General features: G+C 45.8%; 1 protein-coding gene across 4 annotated transcripts in view; it reads right to left on the bottom strand.

Annotated features, from left to right (window-relative positions):
• LOC138978321 (5'-3' exoribonuclease 1-like) overlaps positions 1 to 27,452 on the bottom strand; it is a 71,840-nt gene that overhangs the window by 34,591 nt on the left and 9,797 nt on the right. For all 4 annotated transcript variants that reach the window (XM_070351027.1, XM_070351029.1, XM_070351030.1 and 1 more), the window contains exons 12-22: positions 25,983 to 26,115; positions 25,508 to 25,597; positions 24,779 to 24,935; positions 23,307 to 23,426; positions 21,431 to 21,600; positions 20,727 to 20,853; positions 19,851 to 19,940; positions 18,994 to 19,097; positions 17,816 to 17,938; positions 9,658 to 9,732; positions 7,625 to 7,712 (exon numbers count right to left, since the gene is read on the bottom strand). In XM_070351027.1, coding sequence (XP_070207128.1) covers positions 7,625 to 7,712; positions 9,658 to 9,732; positions 17,816 to 17,938; positions 18,994 to 19,097; positions 19,851 to 19,940; positions 20,727 to 20,853; positions 21,431 to 21,600; positions 23,307 to 23,426; positions 24,779 to 24,935; positions 25,508 to 25,597; positions 25,983 to 26,115 — 1,277 coding nt within the window. The remainder of the gene's footprint in view (positions 1 to 7,624; positions 7,713 to 9,657; positions 9,733 to 17,815; positions 17,939 to 18,993; positions 19,098 to 19,850; positions 19,941 to 20,726; positions 20,854 to 21,430; positions 21,601 to 23,306; positions 23,427 to 24,778; positions 24,936 to 25,507; positions 25,598 to 25,982; positions 26,116 to 27,452) is intronic.

The raw sequence follows: 27,452 nt of genomic DNA, 5'->3' as shown, positions 1-27,452 counted from the left end.
ATTGACAAGATACTCTTGTTTCCCTGCAGCCTTGACCAGTGAGTCGGTTACCTAATCTGTGAACCCTTCAGTTGTGTTGCTTTGTCAAAAGTTAGACACAGTCAACTAGTTTTGCTCTGAGTGAACAGTGCAGTGCAGCTGGCCTCAATTAGCCGGTGACACCTCTCTGGCCACAGCACCAAACAGTACATGGCTGGGGGGGGGGGGGGGGGGGGGGGGGTAGCTGGCTAAACTCAGTGGGGTGTCCGGTGTCACCGAAGTCAGCAGGAAGAGCATTGGAGAGAAATAGAGAGGTGTACTCTTCCAAGGATCAGTTGTCAGGGCTTAGGGTAGTCAGTGAGGAAGAGTGAGGGCGGTTTGTGTACAGTCCGACTGAAGAGTGAAAAGTCACTGCCACAAGATCGGCATGCAGTCAATAAAGCCAGACAAGAAGAATGATTATGACATGCGGCTCTATCTGCATGGTGAGTGCGTTCACTGCCTTGTCACCACTTCCCCACCCTTTTCAGAATGTTTTCTTGGAATTGGATAATTCTCCTTACTCCTCGCCCCCTCCTTACTCCTCGCCCTCCTTACTCCTCGCCCCCTCCTAACTTCAGTTCATACTTTATTGCGTGCCGACTGACCAGTCCGTCCGTGTAGAGAAGAAGGGAATAAGGTTACACAATGCGCTAGTGTGAGACAGTTTCGTGTTTCGAGTTGCTGTAGTAAATATAGAGTAAACTTTGTCTTTGGGACTGACTTTCTGTTGTGTGCTATCCGTCTTTCGACTTACGTAAGAGAAATCCCATTTCGAGCTCAGGGTACTTTGTACACATAGATAAAGAGGGATAATTCCGGACCAGAATTTCTTTGTGTGCTAAGCGCATTTTTGACTTAACCGTTTGTGAGTTAGCTGGATTTGCCTGTATTTCTGTTTTTGTCGCGTAAAACAAAAACCAGCAACCGAAAATACAAAAAGTGACTATTCTTTGTCATCATTTGTTCATTTCTTTCATAAAATAACATTCAGACACAATAAAACATTCAAAATTGAAAAAAAGGTAGTGCACTGGCCCACCTCCCCTTAATCAAATGAAAATTTAATTAAAAATTTTCGATTAAATTACATATTCTTACTCCGAGTCACATATTAGCAGATAACTCCAACAAGGTGGTGGGTAAGAAGTAAAAATTTCAAACTCACTGTTAAGATCTGGAGAGGCATTGCCCCGCTGCCACCAGTGCGGGGAGGGTCCTTGAGCCATCACGGCATACCGCGGCGATGTCTCTCAAGTAGAACGAGATAAAGACGTCGTCTGAACGCCAGTATGCTGTGCGCAGGACGTCGTCGAGTCTTCGGGACCTCAAAACAGCCAATGACGATGCCCATGCCCGGGACTCGTGCATTCTAGCCGACTGGAGAGGGAAGGCAGGCTGAGCCCCCCCCTTTTGTGCCAGACTCCACACATAAGCTTGTTTTATGAGAGCCGACACCCACCTGGCCAAGGTAGTCCTCGTGATATCTCTGTCCATGGACGTATTCAAGGAAATAAAGAGGAGCCTCTGGGAGCTCGACCTGATGGGTTGAGTCCGGGCTAAATATGCCTCCAGGGCCCTAACCGGGCAATTGACCATGTCTGGGTCATCTTGTGCCACAATATGAGACAGGGGCCTCACAAGGACACAGGGAGAAGGCTGATCCGGTGTCTGATTCTTGGCCAGAAAGGCCTCCCGGAAATGCAAAGACAAGGAGCCGTCACGCTCTCGGCCAATGTCCTGCGGACTGCCTGAAAGAGCGTGTATCTCGCTACCTCTGCGGGCCGAAGCCAGAAGTAGCAAAAACAGAGCCTTACGAGTAAGGTTCGCGAGGCTAGAGCCCTCTAGAGGCTCGAAGTCCGCCGAGCGCAAGAACTCGAGGACAAGGAAAAGATCCCACTTGGGCAGAGGAGAGCGCTTAACGTCCTGCAAAGACGCGCCCTTAATAACCCCAGCGACAACTCCACTAACATTGATGGTATGACCGATCTGTTTAAGAGTCGAGGCAATCGCCGACCTGCGAACCTTCAAAGAGGAGGAAGAAGCCCCCTGGGAAGACAAATCCGCTAAGTGGTTGGCTACGTGCATAGTACGAGGAGCCATCGGGTTCAGCCCATGAGCCTGACACCAGGTGACCCAGGCACGCCAATGCGACGAATACACTGAGGAGGTAGAGGCCCTATGCGAGCGCTGCACCAACTCCAAGGTGCGGTCGGAAGCCCCAGACCGCCTCAGAGCGGACCTCACAGTCTCCACGCGTGAAGATTGAGAGACTGCGGGTGCCCGTGAGGAACTCCGGTGCGAGGCTGAACGAGTTCGCCTGGTACCAGAGCCAGAGGAATTGGAGGGCCGTGTGCGAGTCTCAGAAGGTCCGGAAACCAGGGCTGAGACGGCCACAGAGGGGTGACCAGAAGCAGGGACGGCCTCTCCAATTCCGCCTTCCTGAGGACTTGGCTGAGCAGCTGGAAGGGTGGGAAGGCATAAGCCTCCAGCCCTGTCCAGGGGATGTCCAAGGCGTTGGTCCCCCACGCTTCCGGATCGGGGAAGGGGGAGACAAACACCGGAAGGCGCCTGGAGAATCTGGTGGCGAAGAGATCCACCACAGGCTTCGGGGCCACAGCCCAAAGGCGGAGAAGGGCACCATGCGTGATGGTCCATTCCGCCTGCAACACCCTGTCGGAGCGGCTGAGCGCGTCCGCCAGTGTGTTGAGGCTCCCTGGCAGGTAACGCGCTGAGAGAGAGATCTCCCGCTGGGAGCACCAGGAGAGGATCTCGCACGTTCTGCGGGAGAGAGTGGGGGACCGCGAACCTCCCTGCTTGTTCACGTAGGCAGCCACTGTCGTATTGTCCGTGAACAGACGCACACGCTTGGCTGCCAGGGAAGGGAGGAACGCGACCAGAGCAAGGAACACGGCCTCCAACTCTAGCGAGTTGATGTGCCATGTGCTCTGTTCCGCAGACCACAGTCCGGAGGCCGTGAGCCGGTCCGTGTGAGCCCCCCAACCCAGCAAGGACGCGTCCGTGAACAGGTCCATGTTGGGAGGGGGGGAAACAATGGGAACCCCCCTGCATACCCATCCCGAGTCCAGCCACGGGAGGGTTGCAGCCTGGAACCAATCCCCAAGGGGAACCAGAGTGTTCCAATCCACACAAGGAGAGTCCACCAACGGCTTCAGCGCGTGCTGAAGCGGGCGTTTGTGAGCTCTCCCTAGTGGAACCAGAAGGGCCATGGACTCCATCTGCCCCAGGATGGAGGCCAAAGTCCGAAGGGAAGCCCTCAGGAGAAGCGAAGTAGAGCGGATGAGAGCCTGGAGCTTGTCCACCCGCTTCTGCGAAGGCTGGACAGTCCAGGTGACCGTATTGAACGTCATCCCCAGGTAAGTGAATGACTGAGACGGCACGAGCTCTGACTTCGTCTGGTTGACCGAGAATCCCAGCAAGCTGGCCTCCCGGAGAACCAAGAGAGTGTGCTGCCTGCAGAGAGCCTCGCTCTGGCCCATGATGAGCCAGTCGTCGAGGTATGCTCGCAGCCGCACTCCCTGTGACCTCACCAGCGCGCAAAGCTGCCTCACCACCATGGTAAAGATCCATGGGGCAAGGGACAGCCCAAAAGGCAGTGCGCGGAACTGGTAGACTTGACTGGCCCACCGGAAACGGAGCCATTTCCGGTCGGCGGGATGCACCAGAATATGGAAGTACGCATCCGTCAAGTCGATCGAGGTCACCCAGTCTCCTGGGCGGAGAGCGTCCCGAACCGAGGCAGGAGTCTCCATCTTGAATCGAATCGTTCTCAAAAACTTGTTGAGAAACGAAAGATCCAAGACAGGACGCCAAGCTCCCGAAGCTTTGGGGACCGCGAAAAGCCGTCCATAAAACCCCGGGGAGCTGTGGTCCGAGACCGCTTCCACCGCGCCCTTCTCTATCAGTGAGGCAACCTCCGACTGGAGGACGGCCCTTGCCTCCTGTGAGAAGGGGGGCTTGAAGGCTGGAGGACACCTGGTAAGAGGGGCCTTGTCCCCCAGCCAAAGCAAGCGGAATCCCGACTTCACAACACCCACTAACCATCGGCTGCGTATGGCGGCCAGCCAATGTGGAAGTGCCCGAGCGAGGCCCCCCGCCATCACCAAGGTGGAGGGCGGGGGGGGCGTGAAGCCGGGAACGCTTCATTGGGGGTGGGGCTTTCCACTGGAAGAGCCCCTACCCCTCCTCGAAAAAGATCTCTTGCCCGACCCGCGGGAAGGGGCAATAGATCTTTTCCGGGAAGCAGGATGTGCCTGAGCAGAGGTCTTAGCCTGTTTGTGCTGAGCCTGCTGAGGAGCAGCCTGCTTGGGCTGCTTCAGGGACTGAAGCGCAAAGGAAGAGAACTGCTGTTCTCTGTTGGTGTCGATCTCCTGCTTCCTGGCATCAGCGGCCAGGTTGCCGAAGAGAGCACCATCCACCAAGGGCGACGATCTGAGAGTGTTTCTCGTCGACTCCTCAGAGAACTGGGAGTGGGTGAGAAACAAGTCCCTTCTGCACGAGACAAAATGTACGTACTGCAGAGAGGACAATCTCATTTGTTCCTCGTTCACCCTTGCCAGCGTGGAGAGGAGTGTGGATACGTCCTCCGAATCTTGCTCCTTACTCAAGGTAAAGGGAGCCAAAGATTCTGTAAGAGCACGTGAAAGAGCCCGCAGGATAGTCTCCGAAATGGAACTGAGTTCCAGGAGCTGCCTTCCCACCTCCTCAGAGGACAGGAGAGACTGCTCCGAAAGAGGGAGAACGGAATCCTTCTTCAAAGGCTTCGTCAAAAGAGGTAGCAATGCCGGCGTGACCGGAAGCGGCGCACGCGGCAGAGCAAAGGACGAAAGAAGGTTCCGTGAAGCCTTAGGCCAAGGCAACTTCCTTTGAGCCGCCAAGGGCACGAAGAAGTCTGCCTGTGTTGCAGCAGCCAGATAAGGCAAAGCATGTTCCGGAGCTGTGCCATACGGCACCAGAAGCGGAACTGCTGCTGGAGGCAACCCGCTGCCGGCAGGAGCGGGCTTGGCGAACAAACGAGAAAGCTGGAAAGCCACTGACGGTGATTCTTCAAACCGGAAGTAGCTGTCCTCCTCCTTCGCCCACCGGAAGTCTGCCATCGCCGACGGACCCGACGCCGAAGGCGTGGTCGAAGACGAAGCCCCTTCCGGGAAATAACGCGAAGTGACTTCCGCGGCCGCTTCAAGCGCTGCCCTGAAGCTGGCCGGAGCCGCCGAAGGCAGCTGCTCCTCGTCCACAGACCCAAGGTCCGAAACGCCACATGAAGGGGAAGGCTCATAGCCCAAGGAACCCGACAAGTGACGCTGCGAGGACAGGCCGGAAGCCAAACGCCCCTCCTGTTGGTCATCGACGAAACTCACACCCTGGCTAAGAGGAGGGTGAGAAACGCCAGCAACCGAAGGCAGCTGAAGGGAGGAGCTAGCAGACACCACCGGAGTGTGTGGCTGCTGCTGATCCAACAGAGGCAGAAAGCCCGAATGCCCAGGAGAACGACCGAATTCGAAATCCGCCGGCATCCCAACGGACGCGGCGAGAACCGAACCGGAAGAACCGGGAGGAGCCGGAAGAGCAGACGCAACGGCATAGCTATGCCATGGCTGTGGAGTCTGCCAGCTACAACCCGGAAGCCCTAGGCCGGAACCGGAAGTGACAGAGGACTGTGCACGATCAGCTGGACCCACACTTCCCGCCCAGGCAGGAAGGGCAGCTGCCGGAAACGGCTGCTGAAACTGGGCAAAGCTCGAACCGGAAGGGACCATGGTCTGTCCGCATACCAGTGAACCAACACTTCCGGCCGGAACCGGAAGAGAAGCTGCCGTAAACGACTGCTTACGTAGTTCGTGGCTCGAACCGGATGGGACCATGGTCTGTCCGCTTTCCAGTGAACCACTACTTCCGGCCGGAGCCGGAAGGGAAGCTGCCGTGAACGACTGCTTACGTAATTCGTAGCTCAAACCGGCAGGGACCATGGTCTGTCCGCTGTCCAGTGAACCACTACTTCCAGGAACTGGAAGTGCAGCTGCCGCGGACGGCTGCTGCGAGCACATACCTTGCGACGACCGTATCCCAAAAGGGACCTGCTCAGGTGCACTCCCGCAAGCGGAAGCCACCGAGCGCCGGCCGAGAAGAGAAACGCCTCCCTGCTCACGGCCTCCAGCACCAACGCCGAAGCCAGCAGGCTGGACAGGTGATCCGGAAACAGCAGGAACACAGGAAGCCAACGACCGAGGGTCGCACACCCCCGGGAGGGAGGCAGAGCTGGAAACAGGGTCCGTCCGCGCCATCTCTGTACGCACGAGCGTCCGAATTTCTGGAAGCAAAGAGGACAAAATGCTAGCCACAAGAGTGCCAGCCTCAGGCACAGGTACCGGGGTCAAAATGGACGTGGTAGTAGTAATGCCCGCCGCCCGCGAGCCAGACGAAGTCTCCTCCGGCGCCGAAATGGGCACCGAAAAAACGAAGTTAGTCTTCGGGTCGGAAACGTGAACCGTGGGGTTCCTAGCCGAAGAAGTAGAAGCCGAGGACTTAGGTTTGCCAGGGCCTTTGCCCTTACTCTCGGCCTTAGCCGCTCTCTTTTTCTCACTATCCGACATGCTGTCGCGCAAGAAAAACAGACTACTGAAAATACACAAGTCTCTAGGACGTAAAACTTCAGCAGAATAAACTAGCACAAAGTACAAGTTACAAGGAGGTAATAGTGCTACTGGTCAACGCTAAAAGTCCGAGCACGGACCCAAACTAACCAGCGAAAAACACCACGTGTAAGCGAAAAATGGCGACCAAAATGGCGGCCACAGCAACAAACTACCGAGTAAAATTCACAAGTCCGCGGACGAGAAAATTCTCAGCAGAATGGCAATGCAAACAACAACAAAATGAAACGATCTCACCGCTAGGAACAGCAATGAGCAGACGGGGAGCCAAGGCCGGTGGGTGTCAAGCAGACAGCAAACAACAGCCTAGGAGCGAAATCAGCACGACCTGTCTCTCTGGCTGAAAGATGTCGAATGAGGGTGTCTCGTACTGGGTACGAGATCTGTGGCGTGACACGCTACGGGAGGCAACCCAGGGTAGCAAGCTTGCTACTTTTTTAGCTTGGGTTGCTTCCCTTAGACTATAGACGGGATAGCGTTTCAGTTTACCTAGCATCTCGACTGCGTCAATGCTAATATGTGACTCGGAGTAAGAATATGTAATTTAATCATTGTCTACCTATACCCGTGTGACTTGGAATAATAGGCCGTGAAAGGTAAATATGCGCCAAAATGGCTGCAATCTACTGGCCGTATAAAATTTCATCTCACACGGCATCACTGCAGAGCGCCTAGAACTGTACCCACGGAATATGGGCGATATAAGACTCATTGATTGATTGTCCCCTTGTTTATCATCTCTACTAAAATCTACCTCTCATGACAGGCCACCTGCAATGAAGGGACACGTTTGGCCGGTCCCTTCCACGACAGGTAGCACTGTGTGTAAATGTAGTGAAGCATATTACTGTCAGCTGGGTAGTGATGTTGATTAGTGAAAGAACCTTTCTCAACTGATGGCTTGGATTTAATGCTGATTGGACTGTCTAACATACCTTGCAGGTGGTTTGAAGAGCAAAAGGAGTACGCCTGACGCTGAACTGTTTCTCTGCCGAGACTCTCCCTTGTGATGTGTACACGTACCTGCAACAGAGATACGCAACATAATGAAGGCTCCAAAATGTAATTTTATTGCCCTTCAAAAATTCAGACCTGGAACCGCTACCGTGTTATGCATGAAGAAAGGGAGAGAGAAGAGGAAGAGAGCGAGAAAGAAAGAAAGAAGGGGGAGGAAGAAAGAGACACTGAAAGAGAGAGGCGGAGAGAAAGAAAGAGACACTGAAAGAGAGAGGCGGAGAGAAAGAAAGAGACACTGAAAGAGAGAGGAGGAGAGAAAGAAAGAGACACTGAAAGAGAGAGGCGGAGAGAAAGAAAGAGACACTGAAGGAGAGAGGCGGAGAGAAAGAAAGAGACACTGAAAGAAAGAGGCAGAGAGAAAGAAAGAGACAATGAAAGAGAGAGGCGGAGAGAAAGAAAGAGACACTGAAAGAGAGAGGCGGAGAGAAAGAAAGAGACACTGAAAGAGAGAGGCGGAGAGAAAGAGAGAGACACTGAAAGAGAGAGGCGGAGAGGAAGAAAGAGACACTGAAAGAGAGAGGCGGAGAGAAAGAAAGAGACACTGAAAGAGAGAGGCGGAGAGAAAGAAAGAGACACTGAAAGAGAGAGGCGGAGAGAAAGAAAGAGACACTGAAAGAGAGAGGCGGAGAGAAAGAAAGAGACACTGAAAGAGAGAGGCGGAGAGAAAGAAAGAGACACTGAAAGAGAGAGGCGGAGAGAAAGAAAGAGACACTGAAAGAGATAGGCGGAGAGAAAGAAAGAGACACCGAAAGAGAGAGGCGGAGAGAAAGAAAGAGACATTGAAAGAGAGAGGCGGAGAGAAAGAAAGAGACACTGAAAGAGAGAGGCGGAGAGAAAGAAAGAGACACTGAAAGAGAGAGGCGGAGAGAAAGAAAGAGACACTGAAAGAGAGAGGCGGAGAGAAAGAAAGAGACACTGAAAGAGAGAGGCGGAGAGAAAGAAAGAGACACTGAAAGAGAGAGGCGGAGAGAAAGAAAGAGACACCGAAAGAGAGAGGCGGAGAGAAAGAAAGAGACACTGAAAGAGAGAGGCGGAGAGAAAGAAAGAGACACTGAAAGAGAGAGGCGGAGAGAAAGAAAGAGACACTGAAAGAGAGAGGCGGAGAGAAAGAAAGAGACACTGAAAGAGAGAGGCGGAGAGAAAGAAAGAGACACTGAAAGAGAGAGGCGGAGAGAAAGAAAGAGACACTGAAAGAGAGAGGCGGAGAGAAAGAAAGAGACACTGAAAGAGAGAGGCGGAGAGAAAGAAAGAGACACTGAAAGAGAGAGGCGGAGAGAAAGAAAGAGACACTGAAAGAGAGAGGCGAAGAGAAAGAAAGAGACACTGAAAGAGAGGCGGAGAGAAAGAAAGAGACACTGAAAGAGAGAGGCGGAGAGAAAGAAAGAGACACTGAAAGAGAGAGGCAGAGAGAAAGAAAGAGACACTGAAAGAGAGAGGCGGAGAGAAAGAAAGAGACACTGAAAGAGAGAGGCGGAGAGAAAGAAAGAGACACTGAAAGAGAGAGGCGGAGAGAAAGAAAGAGACACTGAAAGAGAGAGGCGGAGAGAAAGAAAGAGACACTGAAAGAGAGAGGCGGAGAGAAAGAAAGAGACACTGAAAGAGAGAGGCGGAGAGAAAGAAAGAGACACTGAAAGAGAGAGGCGGAGAGAAAAAAAGAGACACTCAAAGAGAGAGGCGGAGAGAAAGAAAGAGACACTGAAAGAGAGAGGCGGAGAGAAAGAAAGAGACACTGAAAGAGAGAGGCGGAGAGAAAGAAAGAGACACTGAAAGAGAGAGGCGGAGAGAAAGAAAGAGACAGAACTGGAAGGTTGGGAGAGAAAGAGAAAGAGAAAGAAACAGATACAGAACGGGGAGGGGGAGAGACACAAACATTCAGACAAGAATAACAACTTTTTCACACACAAAATTCCATACATATCTTAACAATCTCTACCCGGTTTAGTTGACTTACTTTCTACCCGTCATGTTCCCAGCATAGATCAGGACTGTTGTTTTGCCGACTTCCACTCCAAAGCGGTCATGATACCTGAAACAGAAGGACTCTTACTGAAGAAGAGAACTCACATGGGAGTCTTCCAAAAGCATAGAGTAACATAGATTAAAAACAAAGATCGCAACACATCATCATCTAAAGCTTGTGCACAACTTTACACAACCACATGATCTAAGGTCTCAAAACAGAGAGAACAGAAAAAAACAAGTCGCGTAAGGCGAAATTACTACATTTAGTCAAGCTGTCGAACTCACGGAATGAAACTGAATGCACTGTATTTATTCACTAAGACAGTACAGCTTCGTCAATCCCCGCGTGAAGGAAATCGCTCACCTTCCACGTGCAAAACGTAGTGATATTGACACGCCAGATTAGCGCGGTAGCGTATTGTGCTAAGCAGAAAAGCGCACTTTTCTGTATTCTTGTTAACTTTCTGAGCTTGTTTTGAATACAACCTATCATATCCATATGTTTTTGGAATCAGGAAATGATCACGAATAAGATGACATCATTTTTGGATCGATTTCTTACATTTTAATCGTAAGACTAATTATTCTATTTTCGTTAATTGTGATCACATTTTAAGAGTAAACATGACATATGTATATATTTTTAGATTCAGAATGTGATTAAGAATACGATGCAATCAATTTTAAATCTGTTTGCGAAAAATCGATTTTAATGACAACTTTAATGAGAAAACTCATTAATTAAATTTTAAGCCTCCAAGCTGAAATGCAATACCAAAGTCCGGGCTTCGTCGAAGATTACTTGACCAAAATTTCAACCAATTTGGTTGAAAAATGAGAGCGTGACAGTGCCGCCTCAACTTTCACGAAAAGCCGGATATGACGTCATCAAAGACATTTATCAAAAAAATGAAAAAAACATCTGGGGATATCATACCCAGGAACTCTCATGTAAAATTTCATAAAGATCGGTCCAGTAGTTTACTCTGAATCGCTCTACACACACACACACACACACATACACCACCACGACCCTCGTCTCGATTCCCCCCTCTACGTTAAAACATTTAGTCAAAACTTGACTAAATGTAAAAAGAAACAAGTCGCGTAAGGCGAAAATACAATATTTAGTCAAGTAGCTGTCGAACTCACAGAATGAAACTGAACGCAACGCAACGAAGCAAGACCGTATACTCGTAGCATCGTCACTCCACCGCCCGTGGCAAAGGCAGTGCACGTGGAATTGACAAGAAGAGCGGGGTATTCGTTGCGCTGAGAAGGATAGCACGCTTTACTGTACCTCTCTTCGTTTTAACTTTCTGAGCGTGTTTTTAATCCAAACATATCATATCTATATATTTTTGGAATCAGGAACCGACAAAGAATAAGATGAAAGTGTTTTTAAATTGATTTCGAAAAAAAAAATTTGATAATAATTTTTATATATTTAATTTTCAGAGCTTGTTTTTAATCCGAATATAACATATTTATATGTTTTTGGAATCAGCAAATGATGGAGAATAAGATAAATGTAAATTTGGATCGTTTTATAAATTTTTATTTTTTTTTACAATTTTCAGATTTTTATTGACCAAAGTCATCAATTAATTTTTAAGCCACCAAGCTGAAATGCAATACCGAACCCCGGGCTTCGTCGAAGAGTACTTGACCAAAATTTCAACCAATTTGGTTGAAAAATGAGGGCGTGACAGTGCCGCCTCAACTTTCACGAAAAGCCGGATATGACGTCATCAAAGACATTTATCAAAAAAATGAAAAAAACGTTCGGGGATTTCATACCCAGGAACTCTCATGTCAAATTTCATAAAGATCGGTCCAGTAGTTTAGTCTGAATCGCTCTACACACACACACACACACACACGCACACACGCACGCACACACACACGCACATACACCACGACCCTCGTTTCGATTCCCCCTCGATGTTAAAATATTTAGTCAAAACTTGACTAAATATCGCCGTCCGGGAATACAACTGCCGTAACTCCATTTTTTGCTTTTTTGACATTTTTGGCATACCATATCACCATATCAAGGGGCATAACTTAGCAAAGTCGTAAACACTATCTCCTATAAATAAACGCCCTGTCATCAAAAAACAAATTACTGTATCTCAACTCACTTCGAATCTTGTGGGAAGAAGACTGCCGTAAATTGATTTACCTCAACTGTATTTGTATTTTTCATTTTTTGCCGGATACACAACTGTCGTATGTCAACTTACGGTTGTAGCATTGCAGATTTTTACAAAATGATTGCTAGGAATGCCTCAAGTTTCTCACATACGACAATTGTTCTCCAGCTTTCTCTTCAATTTTAATACTTTTCGTAAAAATTGCGATTCACATTTTTATTTTACTTTCTTGTTCCTGTTGTTTGGCGCCACAATTGCCAAAACATCAAACCACGAAAGCTGAAGCATCAAACCACGAAAATAGGTAAGTGAAAATATCCAAGATCTCTGAATAAAGCCTACAACGAATATCAAAATAAACCAATGCATATTACCAAGCATTTAAGACTATAATAACCAGTATTAATCATTATTTAGCACAACTTCGTTGTTTTGTATAATTGTATTGGTGGGGGACACCGGGGCAGGTTGAGACACGAGGCAGGCTGACTGACACGTAACATTCTGGCAGATTTTGTTGTTGTTGAGATTTTGTTTTTTTTGAAAAATTAGTACACTTTAATATTACTTTTGTTCCACGAACAGTATCTGCAATGAAATATCGAGTGAAACCATCATAAGTCTCATAAATATTTATTAGATTTGAAATCTAGTAAGGCATGCTTAGCATGGGCGTGCCCCATCTTGCCATATTTTTGTCCTTGAGTTTCAAAGCGTTGCTTTCCTTTCTGTTTTGGTCAGTGTTTGCCAACCATGGGAATCCATGTCCGAGGAAGCTTTCATCAAGGGGATTCCAGATTCGAGGGTCGGGGAAGGCAGTGTACGGCCATGGCAATGCGAGCAGTGGCACATCACTGTTTCAAGGACGTGTCTCTGTGGACCACGCAGGATCTTGATGAAATACTACATGACGGAGACAGGCTGTACTTGTCTGCAGCTGAAGCCCATGACGTCACAGTGCTTTTTCCCAGTGAAGCTATTCAAACTGTAGTGATTGAAGGACGCAAAGTAAACCTTCATGTCGACAATAATCGCAATGGAATGCTTGGCAGCAGAGATGCTTCCCTCGATGAGGGTGCAGTGACTTTACAGCAAACTGTTGAACAGATTGAACATGCTGCAGTCTTCACTGTTGGGGGTGTCTTTTCTTCTTATACCATTGGCATCATGAAAGTTCTGTCAACATTTTACGTATTTGATTCCCACAGCAGGGATAAGAAAGGAATATGTCATCCTGAAGGTCGTGCTTGTGTTACTAAGCATGAAGGATCTGAGAGTTTGATCAGCTTTATGCATGATCTGTGTCAGTCGCTCGGGATGTCCAACGAGGCTGTGTTTGAAGCTGTGAATGTGTATGCCTCTGTTGAGATGACGGAAGACACTGTTCCACTACCCCACCTTAGACCATTTGAAGATGAGGATGACATTCCCCTGATCCGTCTTAAACCAGGCAGACAAGATGAGGATGAGAATGACGTTCCAATGAGACACCTTGAACAAGGTGAGGATGAGGATAACATTCCCTTGATTAACCCAAGAAAAGGCAGACAAGATGAGGATGACAATGATGTTCCACTTAGCCACCTTAGACAAGTTGACGACGAGGATGACATTCCACTACCCCACCTTAGACAATTTGAAGATGAGGATGACATTCCCCTGATCCGTCTTAAACCAGGCAGACAAGATGAGGATGAGAATGACGTTCCAATGAGACACCTTGAACAAGGTGAGGATGAGGATAACATTCCCTTGATTAACCCAAGAAAAGGCAGACAAGACGAGGATGACAATGATGTTCCACTTAGCCACCTTAGACAAGTTGACGACGAGGATGACATTCCACTAAGTCACCTTCGGAATGTTGATCCGTGCATTGAAATGGAGCATGAATCGGATGGAGATGTCCCACTTCCAACAATTAACCAGTGTTTGACAACTGAATGTGCCGAGTCAGAGGCTTCTTCGGATCATCTAAGCGATGGCGATGATTATGTTCCTTCAAAGGAAGAATTGAAATTTCTGGATTGTTCATCATCTGAGATGAGCTGGGATGAAGACTATGGTGATGCTGTTTGGTGTAGCACAGCAGGACACCCTGCATCTTCTGAAAACCAAGAGGAAGTGACAGACCCAGAGCATATAAGAAGTGAGCAAACACGTGACAGTGACGCAAGCAATACTTTAATTGGATCACCCACTGCAGGACATTCCCAAGCAACAAGTCCATTTACCGTTCCCACTCAGGACAAGCCGAGGCAATCCAGAAAAAGACTCCGACATGAGGATGATTGGAAACAGAACAAGAGAAAACGGCTCAGGAACAGTGGGGAAAGTTATGTATCAAGAGCAGGAAAACTCAAGAGAAAAAGAGAGCTGAAATCAGGTTGTGACCAATGCAGAAATAAGTGCAAGTCAAAAGTCTCAGAGGATGAAAGGATCCAAATTTTTCACAGTTTCTGGAAATTGGGTTGTCTCACACAACAGAGGCAGTACTTGTGTAAAACAGTCAAGAAACGTGAGAAAAAAAGTACACACACAAAGTCATCTTCAAGGAGAGGTTCCACTTATGAATACCACCTGCACATCCATGGAAAGATAGTTAAAGTTTGCAAGAAGATGTTTCTTGATACTCTGGATATATCAGACACGGTTGTTGCCACATCACTGAAGAATATTAACTCTCTGGGAACCTGTGATGCAGAAAAGCGGGGAAAGCAAAGCCAAAGAGGCAACTCAAAGGACAGTGAGAAGGATGAGATTAGAAAGCACATCAACAGCTTTGCGAGAGTGGAGAGTCACTATGCAAGGAAAGATTCAACACGAGAATACCTGGAAAGTTCCCTCAGTCTGCTGAAGATGTATGAGCTCTACGTTCAAAAGCGGGAAAAGGAAGGATGCAAAGCTCCCGCTAGTGAAACCACCTACAGATATGTTTTTAATCGTGAATTCAACATCAGCTTCCATAAACGAATGAAAGACCGATGTGATATCTGTGCCGCCTATGAGAACGGATATTACGATCACACAGAAGAGGGCGAGTACAAAAAGCATAACCAGATGAAAGAAGATAGCAGAAAATTCAAAGATGAAGTAAAAGCGAGATTAAAGGATGATCCAAGTCTTGCAGCGGCAGTGTTTGATCTTGAAGAAGTTCTGCCGACCCCTTCAAGTGTTGAGTCATGCCTGTATTACAAGAGAAAACTGAATACCTACAACTTGACAGTGTATGATTACAGAAACGGACAAGGATATTGCAATGTCTGGGCAGAAACTGCATCGAGCAGGGGATCGAATGAGATTGCCAGCTGTGTTTATAGATACCTGGAACGCATCAGCAAAGAAGGGGGTGTCAAGAAAGTGGTGTTATTTTCGGACAGCTGTGGAGGGCAAAACAGGAACAAAAACTTCCTTACAATGCTCTGGTATGCCCTGACAAAGTTTCATTTTGATGAAATAGAGCACGTGTTCTTTGTATCGGGTCACTCTCAGAACGAAGGGGACAGCATGCATTCTGTCATTGAACGGATGAGCAGACACGTGGCCGTGTACACCCCGAGCCAGTGGGCACAGAATATGAGAACAGCCAAGCGACATGCACCTCTGTACATTGTTGACGAGCTGGTTCAGTCGGACTTTTTCGACTTTAAGAAAGTAGCAGAGCTGTTGAAGAATTTCCAGTTGGACACAAAGAAAGAGAAAGTTAGGTGGTTGGACGTGAAAAGATTTAAGCTATCGTCACAAGAACCAAATGTCGTAGACGTTGGTTATGACTACACAGGCGATTACTGCCAGCTCAATTTGGTGCGAAAACTGAGAGCTGTCCATAGCATCCCAGATCCTGCTGACATTGTCTTGGAAAACGTTTCAAAAGCCCCATTACCGATTACCAAAGAGAAGTACAATGATCTGGTCAATCTCTGTGAAAGGTACATCATCCCAAAGGCACATCACCACTACTTCAGATCGTTGCCCCATGATGCCTAATTGGCTTTACTGTGGTCAGCATTCAAACAGTGAAAAGGGCGTTCATGTTCAAGTGAGCAGTATCACATAGAGTTTCGTGGTGGGTGTAAACTTCTTTTCTTCTTTTACACTCAGCACATTTCAGGTGTTCAGAACGTGAGCATGAACAGTCAGGCCAACAGCTCCTAAAGAATGACAACAATTTAAAGAGACCAATGCACATAAGCAATACTAACGACGTTTTATTTTGACTACAGAATGTCGCAAGTTCAGGCTGAATGACTATGGTTATAAACTGTTCAATAGGCATGAGTTTGGTTATGTTCGAACATTAATACGTACTTGAACTAACTGTTCCACAGACAGGAACCCAGTTTTGTTTTTCTCAGATCAGTGTTCATGAAAGATAGCACAAACGAATCATTACCTATTTTCATTTTGTTGCAAATTTAGAGTTAATGGAGTTAATAGTCATGGTATGACCTTTTTTTTAAACCAACTGTTTTATAGACATGAATAAAGTTGAACTTTTGCTGTTACAAGTAAACGTCCTGAACGTAATTGGACAAATTGCTCGCTCGCTCTCTCTCTCTCTCTCTCTCTCTCTCTCTCTCTCTCTCTCTCTTTCTCTCTCTCTCACACACACACACACACACACACACACACACACACACACACACACACACACACACACACACACACACACACACACACACACACACACACACACACACACACACACACACACACACACACACACACACACACACACACACACACACACACACACACACACACACACACACACACACACACACACACACACACACACACACACACACACACACACACACACACACACACACACACACACACACACACACACACACACACACACACACACACACACACACACACACACACACACACACACACACACACACACACACACACACACACACACACACACACACACACACACACACACACACACACACACACACACACACACACACACACACACACACACACACACACACACACACACACACACACACACACACACACACACACACACACACACACACACACACACACACACACACACACACACACACACACACACACACACACACACACACACACACACACACACACACACACACACACACACACACACACACACACACACACACACACACAGACACACAGCCAAATTTAAACAAATACATTACTAAATCACGTTTTTTTCTCTCAATAAAACGGCACACATCAAGAATTATAGTTAATACATCTAAAACTTGCCATGACAGCTATCCTACTACTTAAATCTGCAATGTAAATACCGTAACTTTGAAATCCTTTCAAAGAGATCTCTCTCAATCTGTATACAACTGCCGTAAATCGAGTTACCTCAGTTACATTTGCGCCAATTTCTCATCACTCTCATCGTAACTTGACTTACGGCAGTATTGTTTCCGACTTTCTGTCAAAAAATCAGCATAGTGTTAAAATAACAGTTAAGGACTTAATTTTTCAAAGAGAAATTATAATAGGCAAACGAACCAGATCACAACAATGTTCTGTGTGAAACAACGACGAATTTTGGGTAATGGTGACCAAGATAAATAGTTTTTTTCGTCTCCTGAAAAATGTGGTTTTTAGACATACGGCAGTTGTATTCCCGGACGGCGATATATAAAAAAAGAAGGCTGTAAGCCACACCCTTTCCAAAACAAACTGGGAAAGTGAAATCTTAACCTCAGATGCATGAACAGCTAAGTTCCTGATACTTACATTTTTACATGCTTGGCATACTTATAAACCTCAATGAACAGAAACAGTCGGTCTTCAAAGTGCATGGATTTACTTCATTCACCAAGAAGATAATGAATGAATGAATGAATGAATGAATGAATCTATATATCTATCTATCAACCAATCTATCAATCAATCAATCTATCTATCTATCTACTGAACATTTGAAACGTATCTTGCACACACAAAGATAAAAGTATAACTCACTTCTCCTTAATGCTGCTAGCGTCTTTGTACAAGACGTCTGTCTCGTGCTTGGCAAGTTCCTTCCTGTTCCACGAGACCACTGGCGCCGCCTGGCCCTTCTTGTGCTGCTCTTCTAGTTCAATCCTGCACACAGTCGGTGAAACAAAGTTATGATTAACATCTACACAGTTAATTTGAATGTCTTAATGTCCCCAAAATCGGCGTATGCTCCCAGAATCGTGGGGTAAAAACGGTCATACATGTAACAAATCCACCCGTGCAAAAACATGAGTGAACATTGGGAGTTTTAGCCCATGAAAGAAGAAGAAGAAGATTGTCTGAACCTGTTTTTAAAATGATTTACAGCTCCCAAACAAGGTGTCTGTGTATGAATATTTATGGATATTGATAATCAAGAGAAAAAACAGAAGATGTATGCCAGGAAAAGTAGAAGTAGCCAGTATCTTGATGTGACTGAAAAGTTGTCTTCTTTTCATTGTTTATAATAAAAGTCATTGATACTGTTCCTCACTAAAAATGTGTGTCACATCTGTGAACAAATACAGATCAAAGAAATAGTTCCCTGTGCAAAATGTTGTGTACACACCTTATCAGTTTATTCAAACCTCATTAACGTGATACTGTGAAGGCAGCGAGAGTAGATGGGTGCCGCGACGGGCGCTGTGGTGTGGTGGTAAGACGTCGGCCTCTTAATCGGAAGGTCGAGGGTTCGAATCCCGGCCGCAGCCGCCTGGTGGGTTAAGTGTGGAGATTTTTCCGATCTCCCAGGTCAACTTATGTGCAGACCTGCTAGTGGCTTATCCCCCTTCGTGTGTACATGCAAGCACAAGACCAAGTGCGCACGGAAAAGATCCTGTAATCCATGTCAGAGTTCGGTGGGTTATAGAAACACGAAAATACCCAGCATGCTTCCTCCGAAAGCGGCATATGGCTGCCTAAATGGCGGGGTAAAAACGGTCATACACGTAAAATTCCACTCGTGCAAAAACACGAGTGTACGTGGAAGTCTAAGCCCATGAACGAAGAAGAAGAAGATGGGTGTCGCCTTAATAAAGCTGGTTGAGAGTACTCAGTAGTTGAGATCTCGAACATCATCCCCCCTAATGACCAAACATCGTTAGGGGACGACCTTTAACCTTTACTTTTATGAACAAAACGAGAAAGACCAAATCACTCACCTGAACTTTTCATCAGCGACAGCGTAGACCTTGGCTTCATGGAGATGTGGCCATCCAACCCATGTTGTCTGTCCCAGAAGTTCGTTTGCTATTTCCCCGAGGCTCTGAATAAGACAAATTGTGTTTGACAATACCACCCACTTTCGTCAAAACACGACAGTAATTCACGTAAGTTAAGAAAAAGAAAGACACAGCATAAATTTTACAGACAACTTTATTCTTCTTTTTCTTTTCTTCGGGCTGCTACACTGCCACAACTCTTCAATTATGGATAAGTTGGAGTGTAAATAAAAAGTATTTGCAAAGCAGAGTTGACTATCTTGCTCATGCACACACAGTTACTAGCTTGCAAACACAGTATCTCTCTCTGCTCCTATTTTCAACAGTGCTTTCACACCATAACAGCTACCGGCATGGTTGGCCTAGTGGTAAGGCGTCCGCCCCGTGATCGGGAGGTCGTGGGTTCGAACCCCGGCCGGGTCATACCTAAGACTTTAAAATTGGCAATCTAGTGGCTGCTCCGCCTGGCGTCCGGCATTATGGGGTTAGTGCTAGGACTGGTTGGTCCGGTGTCAGAATAATGTGACTGGGTGAGACATGAAGCCTGTGCTGCGACTCCTGTCTTGTGTGTGGCGCACGTTATATGTCAAAGCAGCACCGCCCTGATATGGCCCTTCGTAGTCGGCTGGGCGTTAAGCAAACAAACAAACAAACAAACAAACACCATAACAGCTGCTATCACTTCCCTTCCCGCTCTTACTCCCCCATGTCTACCTACTACAACTGTTGCTGCTGCTCCTACTACTCCTCCTGTTACTCCTACTGCCCCTCCTACTCCTACTTCTACTACCATTTACCCTCTCTGGAAGATCCTTGATCTTGAGTATCGTGTTGAAGCCTCTGCTGTTCATCTGGAACACCTTCACTCCACGCTTCTCCAAGCGGTGCTGGAATACAAATGCAACAATGTTATCCACACCACTAAAACAACAAGACCTCACTCTCTCTCTCTCTCTCACATACACAAACAAACAGAGGCATGCACGCACGCATGTGCATGAGTGCGCTCACACACACACAGATTAAAGAAGACATAACAACACACACACACACACACACACACACACACACACACACAGATTAAAGACATAATAACAACACACACACACACACACACACACACACACACACACACACACACAGATTAAAGACATAATAACAACACACACACACACACACACACACACACACAGATTAAAGACATAATAACAACACACACACACACACACACACACACACACACACACACACACACACACACAGATTAAAGACATAATAACAACACACACACACACACACACACACACAGATTAAAGACATAATAACAACACACACACACACACACACACACACACAGACTAAAGACATAATAACAACACACACACACACACACACACAGATTAAAGAAGACATAACAAAACACACACACACAGATTAAAGACATAACAACACACACACACACAGATTAAAGACACACACTCACACACACACACACACACACACACACACACACACACACACACACACACACACACTTCTTCCTGAAAGAAGGGTAAGATTTTAAGTGGTGTCATTGGCAAACCAACAGACAAAAGCTAAACGTTGTTCATACTCAAAGAATACAACGCTGAGTGACATTACAAATCTCTAACAGAAACATGTGCAGTACATACATCATGAGGGATGTGTTTCAGTGTGGGAAATCCAGGGAAGTAGACGTCCAGCTTGGTTCCTGGCATCAACCCTCTGCATAGCTGGTCTGGCGGCAGGCAGAAGTGAAACTTGGGGATCGCACAGACTCTGAAACACAGTACAGTGGCAGCAACTCAACAAAAGTTCTTCTTCTCTGGCTTGCAGCCCAAGTAGAACTTGGAAATCTCACAGCTTCTGTAGCAATCCAACAATTTAACAGAGAAACACTGAACTATGCAGCCCATGGTGGCCACTCCTGGGTAACTGTTTCCTTTTAAACATTCTCTTAATGTATTTTCATACAGAAATCAAGTTATCACAATATTCATATTTTCATACAAGTTGTTCAGATTTCACATGCTATTAAAGTATTTACATATAGAAGTCAAGTTATCGCAATATTCATATTTTTTTAGAAGTTTTTAAGATATCACATGCTATTTAAGTATTTTTATATGTATATTTTCATAGAAGTTGTTAAGATATCACATGCTGTTTGAGTATTTTTACATAGAAGTCAAGTTATCGCAATATAAATATTTTATAGAAGTTGTCAAAATATCTCAACGTTTTGTTTTCATACTTAGTTTACCTGGATTCCAAGAAAGAGTGAACAGTTTCTGTAACAGCTAGCTAAGGATCTGTACTTTTCACCCATCTCAGAACCAAATCAGAGCATGCTTACTTGGCATGGCTGGCTGCAATATCAGGGAAGGTTCCAGGCATGGACGAGGGGTAGGTTCCTTGTGACTCCGGGGAGTGCTGGTACAGGTAGCACGGACCGTGTGAGTTTCTCTGCCTCTCTTCTTGCGTCAGCTCGGGTTCCTTCGTGCGCATTGCCCCCAGCAAACGATGCTTGAATGGAAATTGTGGTCATTGAATTATTATTGTCTTTGATGGCTTGTTTCTGAAATACTGTTACATGTTACAAGGGTGGTGGTTTTACATGATGAAGTGACGTTAGCTCAGTCGACGGTGTTGAGCCTTTAAAAGGTCTACCGTACTTTCCGGGTCATAAGGCGCGACTTTTTTCCTCGAGTTCGACCCCTGCGTCTTGTATAACACGAAGCGCCTAATCCGTGTATGAAATACGAACAAAATCAAAGAGACCGCTTGAGTACCAGTCAAACAACTTGTGATAATGCATGTTTCAGCTACTAGGTACTGCCCTGCCTTTGATCTGGCCGCACACACAGATTTCCACTCTGTTAAACTCGGTCACTGACCGGTCACTGACCCCGATGCAGGAAGTGTTTCCTCTCTCAGATATGACAGGGGAACCACCTCTCATGGCAAAAACTGGGTCATTGACCCCTGGGAAGAAGGTCATGTCTTTTAACAAGGCCACCCAGCTATCACAATGCCTTTGATCTGGCCGCACACACAGAGCACACATATTTTCACTCAGTTAAAGTCGGTCACTGACCCCGGTGCAGGAAGTGTTTCCTCTCTCAGATATGACAGGGGAACCACCTCTCATGGCAAAAACTGGGTCATTTTGGTGCGCCCTATCGGCCCCCTGCGTCCAATGGGTGACTGGATTACAATTTTTTTTAAAAAGAAGGGGGTGCGTCTTAGATAACGAAGCGCCTTGTCACCCGGAAAGTACGGTATATGTCGATGGTTCTGCTATCTAAGGACACAAAATAACACAGATGCCTAACATAAGGTGGTATATCTCAGAAAGAGTTAGATCCCTCTGTATTTTCAGACTTTCGCAATGCTCTCAGCTAACAACAACCACCACAACCACAACAACAAGAAGAGCAAACGCTCGATCGAGTCACTTTCGCAGTTCTGAATATTATATGAGGCATCAGATGGACAGGAAGAAATTGCTATTCACAACACAATGAGTCACGTTCACATAAAATTTGAGCCCGGTCACTTTTATAGTTTCCGAGAAAAGCCCAACGTTAAGTTGTGTGTTGCCGAACAGAAAAGGCTAGTTATCTCCCTTGTTTTTCTGATAACGTTCGTAAAAGGCTACAGATGTAAATACTTTGATGTAAAGAATAATCCTACAAAGTTTCAATCACATCCGATGAACTTTGTCAAAGATATAAAATGTCTAATTTTTCCTTTGACGCTGACCTGTGACCTTGAAAAAGGTCAAAGGTCAACGAAACCATCGTTAAAGTGTAGAGGTCATTGGAGGTCACGACTAAACAAAATATGAGCCCGATCGCTTTGATAGTTTCCGAGAAAAGTCCAACGTTAAGGTGGTGTCTACGGACGGACGGCCGGCCGGACAGACTAACACTGACCGATTACATAGAGTCACTTTTTCTCAAGTGACTCAACAACAAAACAACAACAACAACAACAATAACAACAACAACAACATAATGATCAAGCACTATTATCAGCACATCCCAAAACATAATGCCAATGGCTCAAACATCAAAGACAACGTCTTCAACAAATATCAATAACGTAACAATGAAATAACAACAAGTGTATCTCGCGTTTCGTTTGTCTTAATGTTACATGCACCACCACTGCAATTTCTCCATGTGAGATAATAAAGTTGATTTGATTTGATTTGATTGATCTCTCACCTCATCAATGAAGGGGATGAGCACCACAGCCTCCCAGTCCTGCTGTTTGCCGTTCAGGTCTGTTTTGAAATTCACTGGGTAGTAGTCATTCACAGGTGAGTTCTCGTTTGTCATCAGTTCCTGAAATCACATCAAACATGAGTCTTGAACACAACTGGAAAGAAATGTTTTCCACGAAAGCAAAAAACAACACACACAAAACTACCCCTCAACCATCTCTAGACTTACGAAGTTAGTGAAGCCACAGGTGATTAGAGTGGATAATAAATTCTAGACTTTTGTTTGTTTGTTTGTTTGCTTAACGCCCAGCCGACCACGAAGGGCCATATCAGGGCGGTGCTGCTTTGACATATAACGTGCGCCACAAACAAGACAGAAGTCGCAGCACAGGCTTTGTGTCTCACCCAGTCACATTATTCTGACACCGGACCAACCAGTCCTAGCACTAACCCCATAATGCCAGACGCCAGGCGGAGCAGCCACTAGACTGCCAATTTTAAAGTCTTAGGTATGACCCGGCCGGGGTTCGAACCCACGACCTCCCGCTCACGGGGCGGACGCCTTACCACTAGGCCAACCGTGCCGGTTAAATTCTAGACTCCTGGGCTGAGGTGCACAAGAAAGCTACCAACCGGGTGGGAGCCAGCCGCGGCATTGGATTGGTTGAAATTGAGATTTGTTGCGATTTCAACCAATCAGACACCGCGGTTCGTTCTCTCCCGTTTGAGTGGCACCTACTTTTGGTTCGCGCACCTCAGCCCTGACTGCATTCCCATTGACAAGTTTGGGCACTTTTTATTTAAAAACCTTGATCTAGACATGAAGAAATTTCAAGGCAACTGACAGAATAAAAAGTAGCTACAGACACTGATAACCAAATCTTTTAATAATTGTCTTCTTCAGCATTGAACGATTGTATCTCTCATAGCCTGAAGCCTGCTGATGCTGTGAACTGCCAAGTTTGGAACAGGTCTTCAACAGTTTCCCAGAGTTTCACCTGTAGTGTGATTATGTGAAACAGAACTGAAGAAGAAGAACAGAAGAGCTGATTAGGCCCCCAAAAAAATAGGTGTGGTTACGGTAACATAGCCACAAAAAAATAGGGTAGGAAGGTAGGCAATCACTTTTTTTATTTTTTATTATTAACTTTGTTTTTCTAATGTGTACAAATTCAACCTACTTGACAGGAAAATAAGTGTGCGACTCGAGCGCTTTCGCTTTCATTGCGTTTTCTGCACTCGTTTTCTTGATTTGTGGGGTTTTTTTGTTGACAAATGTATTAAAAAGTTTTAGGGTCGGCCCCTAAAAATAGGGTAGGTCGGGTTACCGTAACCACACCTATCTTTTTTTTAGGCCTTACCATCCTGAAGAAGTCAGCGACTGTCTGACGAACATTTGATGAGGAATTTACCAAAACTGGTTACTGTTGAGTTTTCTTTTTGTTTTGAAGTGAAACAAAACTGGGCACTCACCTGCAGGGGTGCAGGCAGAAAATCTTTGCTGGCAGCGGGCAGGACAGCCATCAGTTGCTCAAACGGCTTGAACGGCTCCGACATTTCATACGTGAGGTTTATGCCCGCAAAGTCCCGCACGTCGCTGATGTAGGGAGCGTAGTGGTGTGGGTAGTACCTGTTTGCAGAGAGAAAAAAGAGTAAAAAACTCAATTCTTAAAAGTTTGCTTTCAACCACTGAAGCAAATGTTCACACATACCCACCTTACAAACCAATCACTACAGAATGAAATGTTGTCAAGACACCAGCAATATGAAACACAAACTAGCTAAAATTGTTTTTAAAAAGTCAGGACTTTTATTATATTCTAAATTATTATCATGCACTCTCCTGCATCCGTTGCGAAGATGACCAACAGTGGTCCCTGCAACGTAAAAGATCCAGATCCAGATCCAGAAGTCTGAATTTTCACTTGAAATGTCAGAAGCACAGAAATTTAAATATCTGCATAAAACTCTATGACAGTTTATTTTTCTGCACAGAATTGTTTACTATCATTGAAATATCAGAATAATGGATCCACATAACTTGCATGTCCCAACCATCTTTTTAAGGTACAGGTTCCAAAATGAGGTCATCCCAATACCTTTTTTCTTGTGCAGATCAAAAATTGTTCACCTAAATTCCTCTACAGATCAAAACGTGGTCACCCTCACACCTGTACAGATGCAAATTTAGTCTTCACTCACCAGCTCCAAGACTGCACTCCCTCGTAGTAGTAGAGCAGAATCCACTGGATGGCACGCACATACTGGTAGGCCTGGTCTCGCAACACCTCACTGAAACAAACAAGTACATCTACTGGAAACTGGAGATCATAAGCTCGTGTTTAAGATGATGCTGTTTTGCCTGTATTTAGTTGGAGATCAAAACAAAGAGAAGAATCTTCTTGAAAAAAAATACACCCCCCCCCCCTCACACACACACACACAAAATGTGATGGAGGCACATGACAAGCACATTTTCCTCTCAAATCTGCAGACACGGGTGAGGATCCTTCACTCTTCAGCCGGTTAATGTAGCTCGCAATCACTATCCCACGCCTCCCCCCCCCCCCCCCCCATCCCTCCTCTACGCATTTGTGTGCTCTCTTTCCCCGTAAAACCAATTCTTCCTTTTCCAAATCTCTCATTAACACAACCAAAGAGAGAACATCAAACTTACGGAGTGACATTTTCATATCCCATCTTGGTGATGTAGTAATCTCGCTTGTGTGCGCTGAACTCATCATCAAACGTGTCGTAGTCATCCTCATCAGAAGTGTCATCGGCATTGTTGGGAAAAGAGGCTGCACGCGCTGATATAACAGAAAAAAAGTGTTGCACATTTTGACACCACAGCAAACCTCTCTTTAAAAGACCCCTTCCACCCCTCCTAAGACTCTGCTTTCTTAAAATTTTCTGTTCATAACGTCTGTTAATTTACAGTCGAACTCGCTTAAGACGAATCACTGGGGATCGGAAAAAAAGTTCGTCTTAACCAAAATTCGTATTAAGAAAATTGATTATTTTTTTTATTTTTTTTTAAGTCTTGTACATTTTATGGTGTTTCAATTTGTTTCTTTCGCAACTTTCATGCTGCTTCACGTTTGGACAATAAAGTGACATATTCAGTTACATGTTCATGTGTGTCTCATGTTGAGTGATGATTGTTGAGTTTGAGTGAGAGTGAGCACACAGATGTTTCATCCAGTTGTTACGTTTTTGGTCACACACACACACACTGACACTGTCCACATTCGCGGTGTTCCTATCATTTGTCCGGAATCACTTACCTTGGCGACGGGTAGCAAACCTTGGCCAATTTAGTTGGGTTTTTTTGGTTGCAACATGATGTTCAAATCCAAATCGAAAGCACTGACTGACTGATAAAGTATCGCGAACCGGCGAACGCAAACGTTGAGAGTGTGGTTTCCCTTGTCCAAGGTAAACCACTCTGGCATCTACATTTTTTGGCAATGGCTTCCGTTCAAAACATTGATGTTTCGTTTTTGGTATTCGCGAAGGAAATAAACGTCAGTCAGTCATTCATGTTCAGTGTCTGAGCTATCAATCACTTTGATTCTAAATTTGAAATTGTTTTGTGAGTACAGTGTAATCAGTTTAACTTTATTCAGTGATCGGTTGAGCAATGGTTCAAGCAGTCGATGCAAGGGAAGACTTTGACACATGTATTCAAACTTCTCAAATTCCCATGATATGTCGATCTCGAGACGAGTTTAAAGATTTCGTCATAAGCGTGAGTAAATTACAGACAGTATGCATGCTTGGGAATCCAAAAAGTGCTCGTTATAAGCATAAATTCGTTACAAAGAATTCGTTTCAAGCATTTTTTTTAAGCATGAAGAAAGAGGTATTCAGTTGGGAACTTAAAACTAATACGTTATAAGTCAAAATTCGTAACTAGCGTGTTCGTTTTAAGTGGGTTCGACTGTACCTCTATTTTAAGACTTCCTCCTTTTTAAAACCTGATTTTCTCAGATCTTTTTAAAGGTCCCAAAAATGGGTTCCACTGGTTGGTTACACACACATTCTAAAGTACAACATGTGTTTTCCTGAATGGTTGGAATAGTATGCTGAAATCTTTCAATTTGCAGCAATAGGACCGGGTTGGAAACGAAAAACTTTATTAGGG

The sequence above is a fragment of the Littorina saxatilis genome, linkage group LG10, assembly GCF_037325665.1.
Source record: "Littorina saxatilis isolate snail1 linkage group LG10, US_GU_Lsax_2.0, whole genome shotgun sequence".
In the NCBI taxonomy this organism is placed as follows: domain Eukaryota; kingdom Metazoa; phylum Mollusca; class Gastropoda; order Littorinimorpha; family Littorinidae; genus Littorina; species Littorina saxatilis.
The sequence above is the reverse complement of the archived record's forward strand: the minus strand, read 5'-3'. Positions and strand labels throughout refer to the sequence as shown.